This window comes from Lissotriton helveticus, chromosome 9, assembly GCF_964261635.1.
Source record: "Lissotriton helveticus chromosome 9, aLisHel1.1, whole genome shotgun sequence".
Classification (NCBI taxonomy): Eukaryota; Metazoa; Chordata; class Amphibia; order Caudata; family Salamandridae; genus Lissotriton; species Lissotriton helveticus.
This window is the reverse complement of record NC_136070.1, coordinates 1,150,416,305-1,150,429,220: the sequence shown is the minus strand read 5'-3', so window position 1 is coordinate 1,150,429,220 and position 12,916 is coordinate 1,150,416,305. Positions and strand designations below refer to the sequence as shown.

The window sequence follows — 12,916 nt, the reverse complement described above, 5'->3', positions numbered from 1 at the left end:
TAATAAAATTTTACTTGAACTTAAAAAAAAGAGGCTACAGACACTGGACATCACCCCACAGAAGTGGCCCCATGTTCGAAGATAGGAGACTACATGAGAGGGTTGGAGGACCCAGGGTTACACACACAGACAATGGCTGAGGCAATGACATAGATGTAGCATTTTCAAGGCACGGAAGCGATTACACAACAAGATTACTTTGTTGGACAGATCCCACTGGGGAAAGACTGATTGTGCACAAGCACATAGGGACTGACTTAATTTGGACAGCCTTATACCCCAATACAAATTGCCAATAAGGAATGACTGGTGGATTTCCAACTCACACAAACTGACCTATTCTGGATCATTACACGCAAAATTGCTAACCCTGATGAAGTCCTTGACAGGATGAATGAAAAGCATTGGCTGGGCTCTTTGAAGCCTACACTGTTGATGGAAATTAGTAAAGGTGATATTTTTTAAAAATCTAACTTCGGTTCCCTCTTCATTTTTGGAACAGAAGATGGAAATTATGTGTTGAACTTTCTTGAAACTGTATAGCAGGATGAAAGTCATCTATATTGAGTGTTCCCTCTACAACTAGGGGTTTGTAGAGATTCTGACAGTTTCCAAGCAGTGGGACTGTAAGAGGTGGAGCACTACTGTTTAACACTATAGACATTTACACCAGTGTGGTTCTCCTAAGGCAAACAATGCTCCTTTTTTGTTGATGGCCTTATCTGTAGGTACAGTCAGAACTAAAAGGGTGGGAGGCCCAATTCTTCATGGAGTGTCGCAAATGGATTGAGGGCACCCTGGCCAATCATCTGATGGAGACTGCTGACGCCCGCTGAGCGCCACACCTCCCAATCCACCATCTCGCCACCTAGGTGCAGGCTACTGTTGCCCAACAGTGGTGCGTGGTCGTGAAGAAGGATGTCCACTCAAAGAGGCAGGGGACCTGTTGCAATGATTTTACCATGACTTGCAGCATTGAGTTGGCTGGACACAGCATTGGCCCACCACCAATGTAGAGTGAGTGCAACCCTTGTGGGCAACTCGGCAGTATATGCTCCACTAGCACTCTCTGCAGCAGGACCAGACTCCCAGGGAGCAAGTAAGCAGAATGAGATAAGAGAAGGGCTAATGCGTAGGGCTCAACCTAAGGGAGACCCAAGCATTTACATGAGCAGTGTGCCAGGAGTTTGGCGCTGGCCAAACGGGGACAGGAGGCTCCCCAGACAAAAGACCATATACTCCGGTCCACAGAGTGTAAAATGAGTGAAGGACAAATAAGGGCAGCATACTGAGGATGTAGGTGTATCGTGGTAGCAACACCATTGTCACCACCTGTTTGAGAGTCCGAGGTGGGTTAAGTTTTCAAAGACCAGCTTTATATGTGTCAGTGGTGATCAAGGTTGTCTTCCACTAAGTGGTTCAGGCCTCTGTTTATATAGACCCCCAGATACCTGAGGCATGTGGATTTCCGTTAGAAGGGATAGGCAGACACCACCACACTGGGGGTCGCCCTTGACATGTCCCAATTAACCCAGTAACTGGAGATCGCTGAAAAGCCAGAAAGGATGACTAGGAGGGCCAGAATGGAATAAGGGAGGTCCGAGAGGGTAAGCAAGACATCATCCACGTGAAGATAGACAGCGACCGTCCAGCTGGGGATGAAGATGCCTGTGAGGTGCAGAGTTTGGTGAGGGGTTCTATGGCAAGATGGAAATGGGTCTGAGAGATTCCCTCCACAAGGAACCCGGTCAGTAGGCGAGTTGAAAAAGCCAAAGGTCTTTGAAGAATCCCTCCCTCAGTCTAAATCACCAGACAGTCACAAAAAGGTATCCCCAATCAATTCTGTCACATGCCATTTTGGCATTCCGGAAAGAGGGCTAGGGCCTCATCCTGTAGGTTTGTGGCTGACCACAAGGCATAGGTAAGAGTGCAAAGATGATTCCTGGAGGACTGGCCATGAACAGGTCCCCACCTGCGTATGGTGGTTCAGAAATGGCATCACCTTCCAGAGACAAGCCGTGAGGACGTCAGCAAGCATCTTAATGTCCCCATTAAGTAGGGAAATGGGTCCGAATTTCCCACTTTCCTCAGCTTAAGAAGGACCGTTCGTTATTACCACCCTACTGGGGATGAAGCCAAAGGAGCCTATTTGGTTGGCCTCACAGATGGCTTTATAAAGGGTGTTTACCACATCCTCACCTGCCCACTTATAGGACTCGGCAGGAAGGCCATCTTCCCTGGGGCCTCATGGTAGGGAAGCCTGGAGATTGCCTGCGCTATCTCTGTTAAGCTAATTTTACCCCTGAAGCTGGTCTTTACCGGACTCATTGAGGCTGAAGAGGTGCAAGCTATTCAAGAAGGCAGGTAGGGAAGTCCATCACCTCTGGGATGTATAGAACCTGATAGAATTCTGTGAATTCACTAACAATATCCTGTGGGCTGGTAAGGGGATTTAATAGCTGGGATGGCAAGTGCTGCTTCCTCCTGACACTTCTCGGCTGCCAATAGCTGCCCTGCCCCCTCGCCCTGCTCATACTGATGGCCCTTAAGTTGGTGAAGTGCATATTTGGCTTTAGATGTGAACAAGGCTTTGAGGTCCATGCGGGCTTTCTCAAAGCAGTGGTGTAGATGGGGCAAAGGATTCCCGGTTTGAAAGTGTGTGAGGGATGCAATCTGCCCTCCAGGACCCTCTACTGAGAATGAAAGAAGGAATGTTTTATTGGAGGAAATGTGTTTCTGTAGTTGAACAAGTCTTGATGTTACAAACTTGTAAGGAGTAATTCTATATACAATTCTTGAAATCCAGTCCAAAGCAAACCTATTGGATTGAACATGTCTAAATGCATCATGAAAGGCACCAGTTGAATCAGGGCGGAGTCCATTCCAATCAGTGTATAACACAAAATGATGGGGCCCTCCTGCAGAATATACTGAAGTGCCATATTGCACAGATATTCATTGATCTTCGCCTGGTTGCGAAGCCCCAGAAGGAGCAGAGGCACCCGTGGTTCACAGGGGTTCAGGGGTTTATTTCAGTCCTCTGACTCAAATTAGCCTTCCTTTCTTTATATGCCAAACGTGCATTTTGCAGTACAATTTCAGAAAATAACTTGATTAAAAAGTGACAGTTTTTTTAGTGCTCCAGTGGTACCGTTTTCAAGCATAGTAAGACCTCTTGGCTTGTGTGGAATGTTTTAAATCACATGTGCATCTATAGCGTGAATAGTAAAGTCAAGTATAGAGGTTTGGATTTAGCCATCTTCTTTCATTGCATTTTACAGATTGTGTAGGCCATTTGCAACGGCTATGTTGGAATAATGTTGTTCCAGAGCTACAATATTACTGCACTTGGCTCTCAGGTTCGTAAGGAAAAGCCTTGATGGATGAATTAAGTAGCAGAGGAGCCAAACAGGCTGTCATTCCAAAAATAAACATATCCAAAGTCATTAGGTTTCATTGTCGAGATCCTTCAGCTTTGCCAAGTTTTGTTCTTTCTGATACTAAAATAGACAGAAAAAACTGGCTGCCGTACTCTAGTTTCTCTTCAAACCAAATAAATCTTCCGCCTTTAAAAACTGTCTGCCATCACCAGAAAAAGCTGTCACCAGGATGAGCTAAAAAGGCATCAGAATCAATTTCCACACATCAGTTATCTTGTGTCCTCAAAGTTTTAACTTGCTAATTGTTGAAAAAAGGCGTCAGATTTTTGATTGATCAATATTTAAAAGTTGACCAAGGTATGAACGGAAGTAAAACCACACTAAAATAGCCACAGAAAGTTCGAAAGGAAGTGCAGGGGCTGAGTTTTTCCTACAGGTGTTGCCTGCTCTTAATACCCATCTGTCCTTTTTATCTGAAATGAAAATCTTTGGATCTGTGGCCAGTTGTGGATATAATCTATGGGGTTTGAAGGCCTATGTGCATAACGGTCTAAAATTCATCATGTTCTGAGAATCAATGCCATACCTTTTCATTTTCATCTTCAAGCCTGAGCTGTAGCCTATTGTCAGTTCTCTGAGAAGATTCACTCTCACAACATCAATGTCCTCTCCTACTCTGAAAACACACAACTCATTCTCTCCCTCACAGATAAGATGCCCAGTACCTGGATCAAGTATCATGACTGCTTTACTCAAATTGTCCTGTAGGTGAAGACCAACTGTCTAAAGCTGAACACTGACAAGACCAAAATATTCATCTTCAGTAAAAGCACTTCACCGCGGGACACCACCTGGAGGCCAACAGATGCCAAGGACATTGGGATCTTCATCCACAGCAAACTTGAAATGAACAAGTCAACACTATCACCACCTCATGCTTCCATACCCTGAAAATACTGAGTACGAGTTTTAAATGGCTCCCAATCAGCACCCGGAAAACCATCACAGATGCCCCGATCACAAGCAGCTGGACAACAGGAACATCCCTCACGCCAGGATCAACAAAAAACTCATCAGAAGGCTTCAGACAATTCAGAACTAGGCAACCATAACCACTCTCAACTCCCATGCCGCACTCACATTACACCGCAGCTGAAGGAGCTCCACTAGTTCCCCATACACAAACTAGCAAAATTCAGACTCCTCACCTACACTTTCAAGGCACTATATGGCACTGGCTCAGCATACCTCAACAAGTGCATCTGCATTCACAAACCTTCCAGACACCTCTGATCATCTAGGCTCCTACTTGCAAACATCCTATGAATACAGAAAAACAGATCCGGAGGTCAAGCCTTCTCCTACCTTGCTCCCAAAGCATGAGTGTACCTGCCAGTGCACATAAGAGGCTCCTCCTCACTTCTTGAATTCCACAAGAAGCTGAAGACCTGGCTTATTGAGTAGTCTTAGCAGGCACTAGGTTTGGCTAGGGTCACACATGCTCAATGCAAGGATACCCTTGTGAGTGATAGTGTGCTCTACAAATCTGCATAACATAACAGAGTGTGTAAAACAATAGTCACTTATTATTAATATAGAAGATTCACATTGCAGAGTGTGTATTGTTATTATTATTATTATTATTATTAATAATAATACTAATATTATTATTATTATTATTATTATTATTACTATTATTAGAGTTAGCTTTTACCTTTATGAGCACTGGGACAAGTTACCAATGCCATAGATTTTGGGTAGCCAACAGTCCAGTTTCAAGGAACTTTGTGCCTAGCCCAGCGATTGGTAGGCGCAAACTTTACATCTGGTGGTGAAGCTCACATGGAGAATATCTTTCAAGCCAAGAGTGAATTACAATTTTTAATTATTATTATATTACATTATTATATATTATATTATAAAAATTACAATTGCACCATGGATCTATTCAAAATTACCTTTGACTAGCAGCATTACAGCAAGGATAGGTTCTACTTAAATGTGATTTCATGAACGGAAATGCATTAAGGAGAGGACTGTGTTGATTTCAGAAACAAAGAAGTATGGCTTTGTGGGCTGAAAAACTTTAATAACAATGAGGAATTAAGTAATAATATCTTCACTTGTGTATTGTGTTGTCATTATTGGACCACAGTGCGGAGAGAAGAAACACCAAAAATTTGGATCTATGTGAGCAGTCTCCAGAAAGTGGGAAAAACTTCATCTCCCTTATGATTCACAGCTGCCTCCTGAGAAAATGCTGCATTTTCCAAACTCACAGCCACACAAACATAGCATGCAGATCAAAGGAAGGGGATATTCGACCACTTTCTCTCGCTCTGTCACGAGTATTATTGTAAATCCCCATAGATGGCTTAGCTCTCTCTGTTTGTATTATGTACTGCCCCAATATTGTTTTTGCATACTTCTTTATTGACAGAACAATGCAAGCAGAATTATGAGCTAAGGTACCATCAAATGGCAGGAGACTATGATCAAAGGACCCTTTTAGCTGTTCTACAGAAGTGGGTGTTGGCTTCAAATGGAGACCTAAAAAGTAATTGAGCCCTTAGCTTTGAGGCTTCAAACTGACATGCATATGGTCAGTGCACCCAGTAGATGGACAATCCTGGAACTGGTTAGTTACTGCTAAACGGCGGGGGGCTGGCAGGCCATCTGATGACTAGTCTTTAACCAGTTCGGTGCTGAGGACCGAACCATTCCATCCTCTGCACACAAGCAGGAAATCCCTCTGCTGTTGACATGACAAGGATTTCCTTTTTTTGTGTGGGTGACAAAAGCAGAGTTAACCTAAAAACATATTCCATGCTTTGGTTCCCCCCTAGTTTTCCATTTTATACATTTGTAGGCTGACTCTCCTTTAGTCACCCACACACGTGAGTATCATTTTTATTGGGAGACAGAGGGGAGCAATGGGTGGTAGGAAATTTGTGTGGGCACACTGATCCCACACAGAAATGTGAAGAAAATTAAATTGTTTATCAGAATTTGAGTATTGCAGAGAATTTGGGGTAAGAAAACGCTGTGGGATCCATGCAAGCCACACCCACCTGTATTCCCCTGGGTGTCTGGTTTTCAGAAATGTACATGGAGAACTTTGTACAGTAGGAATTGATTCCAGATGATTTTACGATGGATCTGTGCCAGGTGTAGCTTTCCATATGGACTCCAATAGGAATTTGTAGGTTCCAGTGTTGTAGAGCTCCCATATTTGAATCCGCATTATTTTAGTTTTCTAATTCATCTAAATGTCTTTTTTTGGCAAATGTACTCCTTCTACTACTCTAAATTCTGTAATCATTCATACAGTTAAACACTTTGGATGGATACATTGTTGGCATCAATTACTTTACAATAATGAATTGAATGCTAGGTTTGGCTGGTTTCCACAAGGACAAGAGTTGGGCATTTGTATTGGCTGCATATGTGATCTGGACATTTTCTATTGCCAGGAACGTGAAAATGCAACTGCATTTTTTTTTTAGCTCCAAAATGCTACTCACAATAGTGTGGCTTTATATTCTTAGTCTGCAAGTACAGGTGCTCACTCAGAATCGTCAGGACGAGTTAGGGTCAGGCTGTAAGAGCAGTGTGATGTGTTTGCAGGCTCAGCCTGGCCCTGAATACTTATTAGAGAAGCTACAGCACACATACTGCTCTGATGTGTACTGGGTCCCTCGAGCCACACGGGTTTATGGACATGAGTCTACAAACATAAACAGGCTCATGTCCCTGCACAGGTGTCAACCTTTAGAGTATCCTTGGCACATTTATGTTTTAAATTTCTTCTGGACCCCCTTCCTATGGGGATAGATATGAAACACACTACTGCAATGGGATGTATGACGTTACAATGCATACTTTTACCACGCATACCTTTACAACGCGGTTTTTACCACGCATACCATTACAACGCATAGCGCTTAGAGGTGCTGGATAGTGGTAAGTATAATTTTCTATTCCAACTCCAGTCCCCGTGGACACTAGGGAAGGTGTTGGATAGAAAATTAAACGTATTCCCTATCCTAGAGCGCCCCCCAGCGCAATGCGTTGTAATAGTATGCGTGGTAATACCTGCGTTGTAATGGTAGTGCGTTGTAAAAATTTCGTTGTAAACGTTGCATACCACTGCAATGCTCATGTAAGTAGCAACTAGTGAATTATAGCGATGATCCGTGCTGACTTTGAATATTTCTGCCCCCCTGTTAATTATGGGTATTTCACTGCAGTAGCACTGCATCTAGCATGACGTGCACCGCTGGACGGATTGTGAGCCAGGCCATATATGACTATGTTCTTTTGCGATTAATTGCTGCAATAAGTTATCAATCAGTTACACACCTTGCCCCTTCACTCCATGTACTTTTTTCTGGGCATTTGTTGAGTAAAAACGTAAATCGTGCACCTACAATCTATGTTTTCATACATGTGCAGTTTTGTTTAGTGAGTCGGTGCAGGTGTAAAATAAGTATTGTTCCCCATCTCTGTTAGTGCAGATGAGAACAATGGTTTACTAACATGGCCTACTCGCTCTCTCTCTCTCTCTGACACATTTAGATGCTGTTTTCCTGTCTCGCTCTCTGACTTTCTTGCTCTTTCTTTCACTCTTTCGCTCTCTGTTTGTCTCTACCTATCGCTCACATTCTCTCTCTCACCCCCTTCCCTCTGTCATCTCTTCCTAGCTCCCCACACCTTCTTTAAGTATGTTTGTGCAAGAAATATTACCTAATATGCAAATGATTTCTGAATTAGCAACAAATATTTCTATTTTTTGATGTCCAATATGTATTAAAAGATGCAGAAGTAAATACATATAAGTATTTTCTTTTTTCTCAGATCCAGAAATAGTCAATGGAATATTTTGGTCGGAATCCCTAAATAAGGTTTTTGTAGATAACTTTGATCGTGACCCATCCCTCATTTGGCAATACTTTGGAAGTGCAAAGGGCTTTTTTCGTCAGTATCCAGGTGCGTACATATTTCAGCTATTTCATTATGATCAAAATGTATTGTGTATCAAGTGAACTGAAGAATAGAAAGGATTGGAACAAATGGAGAGGTGCACCAGAAAAAAATGAGGGTCCAATATGTATTCCAAAATATAGCCTTTATTATATTTCTTCAGTCAATGAAAGATAAAATCCAACCAACACGTTTTATTCCAATTGCTCCTGGAACTGCCTTAGGATTTAACATAATTTTGAGCAAAACTTTGCTTGTATTATTAGAACTGATCATCTATCTGAAATTTGAGGTGTGGAGCTCCTTTTTTAGTAATTGACCAGTCCAAATCAAATCCCTCCAGTATTCATCGTAGAAGTTAGTGAACTACTCTATTTGATACCCTGATAACGTATCTCACAAGTTCAGGAAAGTAAGAAGAGCTGATAGCGCTATCTTTATCTTTTGTTTACTGATGAAACCTTTGATTTGCTTGACAGTGGCACCGAAAAGCGACAGGTGCAAGAAAAGTTGTACAAGGGACATTCTATACTATTGAACTTTGATTGAGGTGCGGTTCTAGTCCGCATTTGTCTTTGGTTGTTGTCTTTTATTGAAGAATAGAAAGCACAATGACATTTCTCTTTTTTGGCTTCTTTTATAGTGAAGAAATGTGACAAAATAGAAAAATCGTATTCAAATACAGTCAAGTTTTTAGAAAAACTGAGCCAATGCAGGCACATGTTCAGTCGAATGTTTACTGTGTTAAAAAACTTTATTAACGAGATTTACTGATAGAATTTATAGATCCACTTTCACATATGTTCTCACTGACTTCATTCTTCTACCCACCATCTGTAAAGGTTTTTTTTTCAGGAATACTAGTATATTAGTTGATCAAACCTGTACAGTATTAATGACCTCTCTCAAGGTTGTGTTTTTAAAAATGTGCTCCATGCACATAACTTACTTCTGCTACGCTAATGTACACCTATATTATTGTTGATTCTCTTCATGTATTTGCATCACAAGCTACTGGTTGGAGCTCCTTGTCCGACTCAATATTTTTTTTAACTTTCTCATAAAAAGCTGACAGGGATAAGTGTTAGTCCTTGCCATGACTGCAGCTTGAACAAATATTGATATTTTACATAGTTTTTGTTGAAAGGATTTTTGGTTTTAAATAAAATAAGCCAGTAAGAAAGAGGTGTTGTTGACTTTGCCATTATGGGCATTAGAAATAATTCATCAATAAAGCAATAGTTTTAGAAATAGAATTTCGAGACAATCGAAGCCTCATCCATATAATGTTTAAAATATATTTAATGCAAAAAGTATCAAAATACAAAAAACAATACTTCTTCGCAGAGTGCAAACTTTTGAAAATATAGATTCCATGAGTAAATCAAATTTGAATTAGAAAAAATAGATTAGTTATATACATTAACAGATATACTTGCATTGTAGAAATTTCATATCAAGTGTAGTGCTCAGAGTCCTCTGATTGTTTGTGATTGTTTTGATATATATTTTTATTGTATGCAAGTGTTGCATTTTCCTCCACCGCTCTAATACTTTGGGAGAATTTTATGCACATCAATGATAACATTTTGTTTTGCTACCGTTCCTTCTACTTCTGAAAGGCGTACACCTCACTTTAGCACCATTCATAAAGGTACATTTATGGCTGGAAACGTCTGCACAGATAATTACACTTACATCTTTGGGTAAATCTCAACCTAAATGTAGTTCAGCAACTCTGGGTGAAAATGTATGCTTACTAGTAAGAGTATGTATTCTGAGCTCCTTACACGGCTCCTTTATGACTATAAAGTTATTAGTAGTAACTTTAAACACATATTTTAAGCGTAAGTCTGCCAAATGTAGTTCTACATAGTAGGCAGGAAATCTCTCTGTGTTACGTGGAACCACACATTTAAAATGATAGGGAAACACACATCACCCATGAAAAAACATTAAAAACCTGACAAACATTACTTCAGAGAAACACAAAAATGGAACCCACAACCTGGACTCTGTCCTCTTCCTATTGCGCCACAAAATGTTCTGGAGTCAGACATCATCTATAGTTGTGTTGTATATACTTGTACATACATGTGTGTATGTGTGTGTGTGTGTGTGTGTGTGTGTGATGTGTCTTTAGGTGGAGGTAGAGTAGTGTTAGATGTGGGATATGGGATATGACATATGCCTTCAATGTTTAAAATTATATGACTATGTTTTACATTTGTTTTTATTTTCTTTGTATTTAATTTGGACTACATGATATAATGTGTCTAAGTATTGTCTAAATCTATATAGTCATTTACTTCTGTTATTTATTTTACATTTTTAGGCGTAGGTTTCTGTGCCAGGAGTGTTCTTCCCTACCTTAATTTATTTTTATATGGTTCCCTTGCAGTACCTCTGAGAGATCATGTATGGCTGCAACTTACTCCAAGGCTTGAGTTGAGTTGAACTGGTGTGACCTGTAGTACCACTGGAGTAGAACAGGGTGTAACTGTATTGATTTGCAAGTGCCTTAATCTCAGGCAGGTGTGTTTTTGTATTTGCATGCCCCTCATGTCCCTCCCTGCACTGGTCCTTAATTTTTCCTTTCCTATTCGGACTTTGTATGAAATAGCCACCATTTTCCAGCCACTACCCCTTGCCACAGCCACAGCCACATTTACACCTAAAACATACAACTCAATTTGAAGAGTTCCTGGCACTCCTGACATAGAACTCTGCTAATAAGAGATGAACCGGCATAGGATTAGGTCTACAATTATGCCTTTATGAATTGCACCTAAATGTATGTGGAGTACTACTACAAGAATTTAGAAATATTTAAATATTAAGGAAACATTTCTGAAAATGTGAGTTGTTCAACTTTTGCTCATAAAATGTGTTGTGGTGATACCAGGAGAACTCTGTTGAAGGTCAGTGCAACCAAAATATAATTCCACATTAAGACAGCATGAATTATGCAGAAACATCTTTATCATAAGTCTCCAAGTTCAATATTTTAACCACATTTCTTAATTAACCTCACTAACTACTGGTGGTCTCATTTGAGTACACAGTTAAGGTTTATAAAGGCACTCACAAAAGACCACTAAATTGGTTCTCCTTAGTAGTATTCAGACTTATTGACAAGGTTATTTACTCTGAATGAAACATGGGTGAAGGAGATTGCGGTATCTGTGAAAACAGGGAACCTAAATCCTAGGATAATACCAAGAGGACGAATGGTGAATTTTTTCCCACAATCTTGATTAAGTGACTGCTGTGAGTTATGTGTAATTATCTGGAGATGTTGATCTTTTTTGGGAAATGTAATTGTGCGGATGGGGATTTGTTAGTTGATGGTGCGCTCACAAAGAAGGGAATTCAATTTCACTAAGTTAAGTTTGAAAAAGGAGAAATGGTATTCTGCAACAACTATTACCAGACATTCGTAATGATAATTTACTTTCTTTAGGTATAAAGTGGGAACCAGATGAGAATGGAGTCATAGCATTTGACTGCCGTAATCGTAAATGGTAGGTAAACAATTATGCATCTGGTTATTTTGAAACTTTACACAACAAAATAGGCATATTAATACATGTATTTACTATTTTATCTAGGTACATTCAGGCGGCCACCTCTCCAAAAGATGTGGTGATTTTAGTGGATGTCAGTGGAAGCATGAAAGGCCTTCGGCTAACAATTGCTAAGCAAACTGTTTCATCTATTCTCGACACTCTTGGAGATGATGACTTTTTCAACATAATTGCTGTGAGTTTAACTGTTTATTTATTTCCTTCATACACTGCTGTTCCACTGTCTTAGAAGACCCAAATTCAGATTGTTGTTTGAAGGTATTGAAAATTCTCATGTTATGCCTCTATAATTCCAACACAGTGGTCGCCTTTAAATACACTGGTGGCAAGAGATGTGAGACTAACTTTCTTTAACAGATGAAAATGACACTACTATTTGTTACACAAAGCAAATAACAACACACTTGCACCATAGTTTACAGATCTGATCCTACCTAACTCAACAGAAAGAAAGCATTTGGCACAAAACTCCACCACCGCCTACCATTTCCACTTGGCTTTAATGGAAAATTGGGTGAAGTGCTGCGCTGGCATGCCGGAATCCCTTTTCTGCATGGCAGCTCTGCATGGCGACTTGGTAGAAGTAGCTCTCTAGGAAACCTCTTGGTCTTGGGCAACCTTCAGAGTTACCCTCTCTTCATGCATGGCACTGTTGGGGTTCAATGAATGATGGTAATCCAAAAAATTTCCTTCACTATAGTGTGTAAAGAGCCTCTTGCAAAATCATATTCTCGGGGGCTACCTCTCCACTACTATTTGTGCTTGTGATATCACTAGTATTCCCCTCTTCCTCCATGGCACTAAGGGAATCCTAGTCAAATTACTGGACTTCAAGGGACAGTCTAGAGCTTTCAGTTGTCATACCCCACTGCCAAAACCCAATCATTTTGCACAGCCATGCCATTAAAAAGCAGTGGGCATTACTGTCACACAATCTTTAAAAGGTGCAGATTCAGCACTACTGAT

At 40.6% G+C, this 12,916-nt stretch overlaps 1 protein-coding gene across 1 annotated transcript in view; it reads left to right on the top strand.

Moving 5' to 3' along the window:
- CACNA2D3 (calcium voltage-gated channel auxiliary subunit alpha2delta 3) overlaps positions 1 to 12,916 on the top strand; it is a 2,522,256-nt gene that overhangs the window by 991,998 nt on the left and 1,517,342 nt on the right. The window contains exons 6-8 of the mRNA XM_078662383.1: positions 8,238 to 8,369; positions 11,827 to 11,887; positions 11,975 to 12,125. Of these exons, the coding sequence (XP_078518509.1) occupies positions 8,238 to 8,369; positions 11,827 to 11,887; positions 11,975 to 12,125 (344 nt within the window). The remainder of the gene's footprint in view (positions 1 to 8,237; positions 8,370 to 11,826; positions 11,888 to 11,974; positions 12,126 to 12,916) is intronic.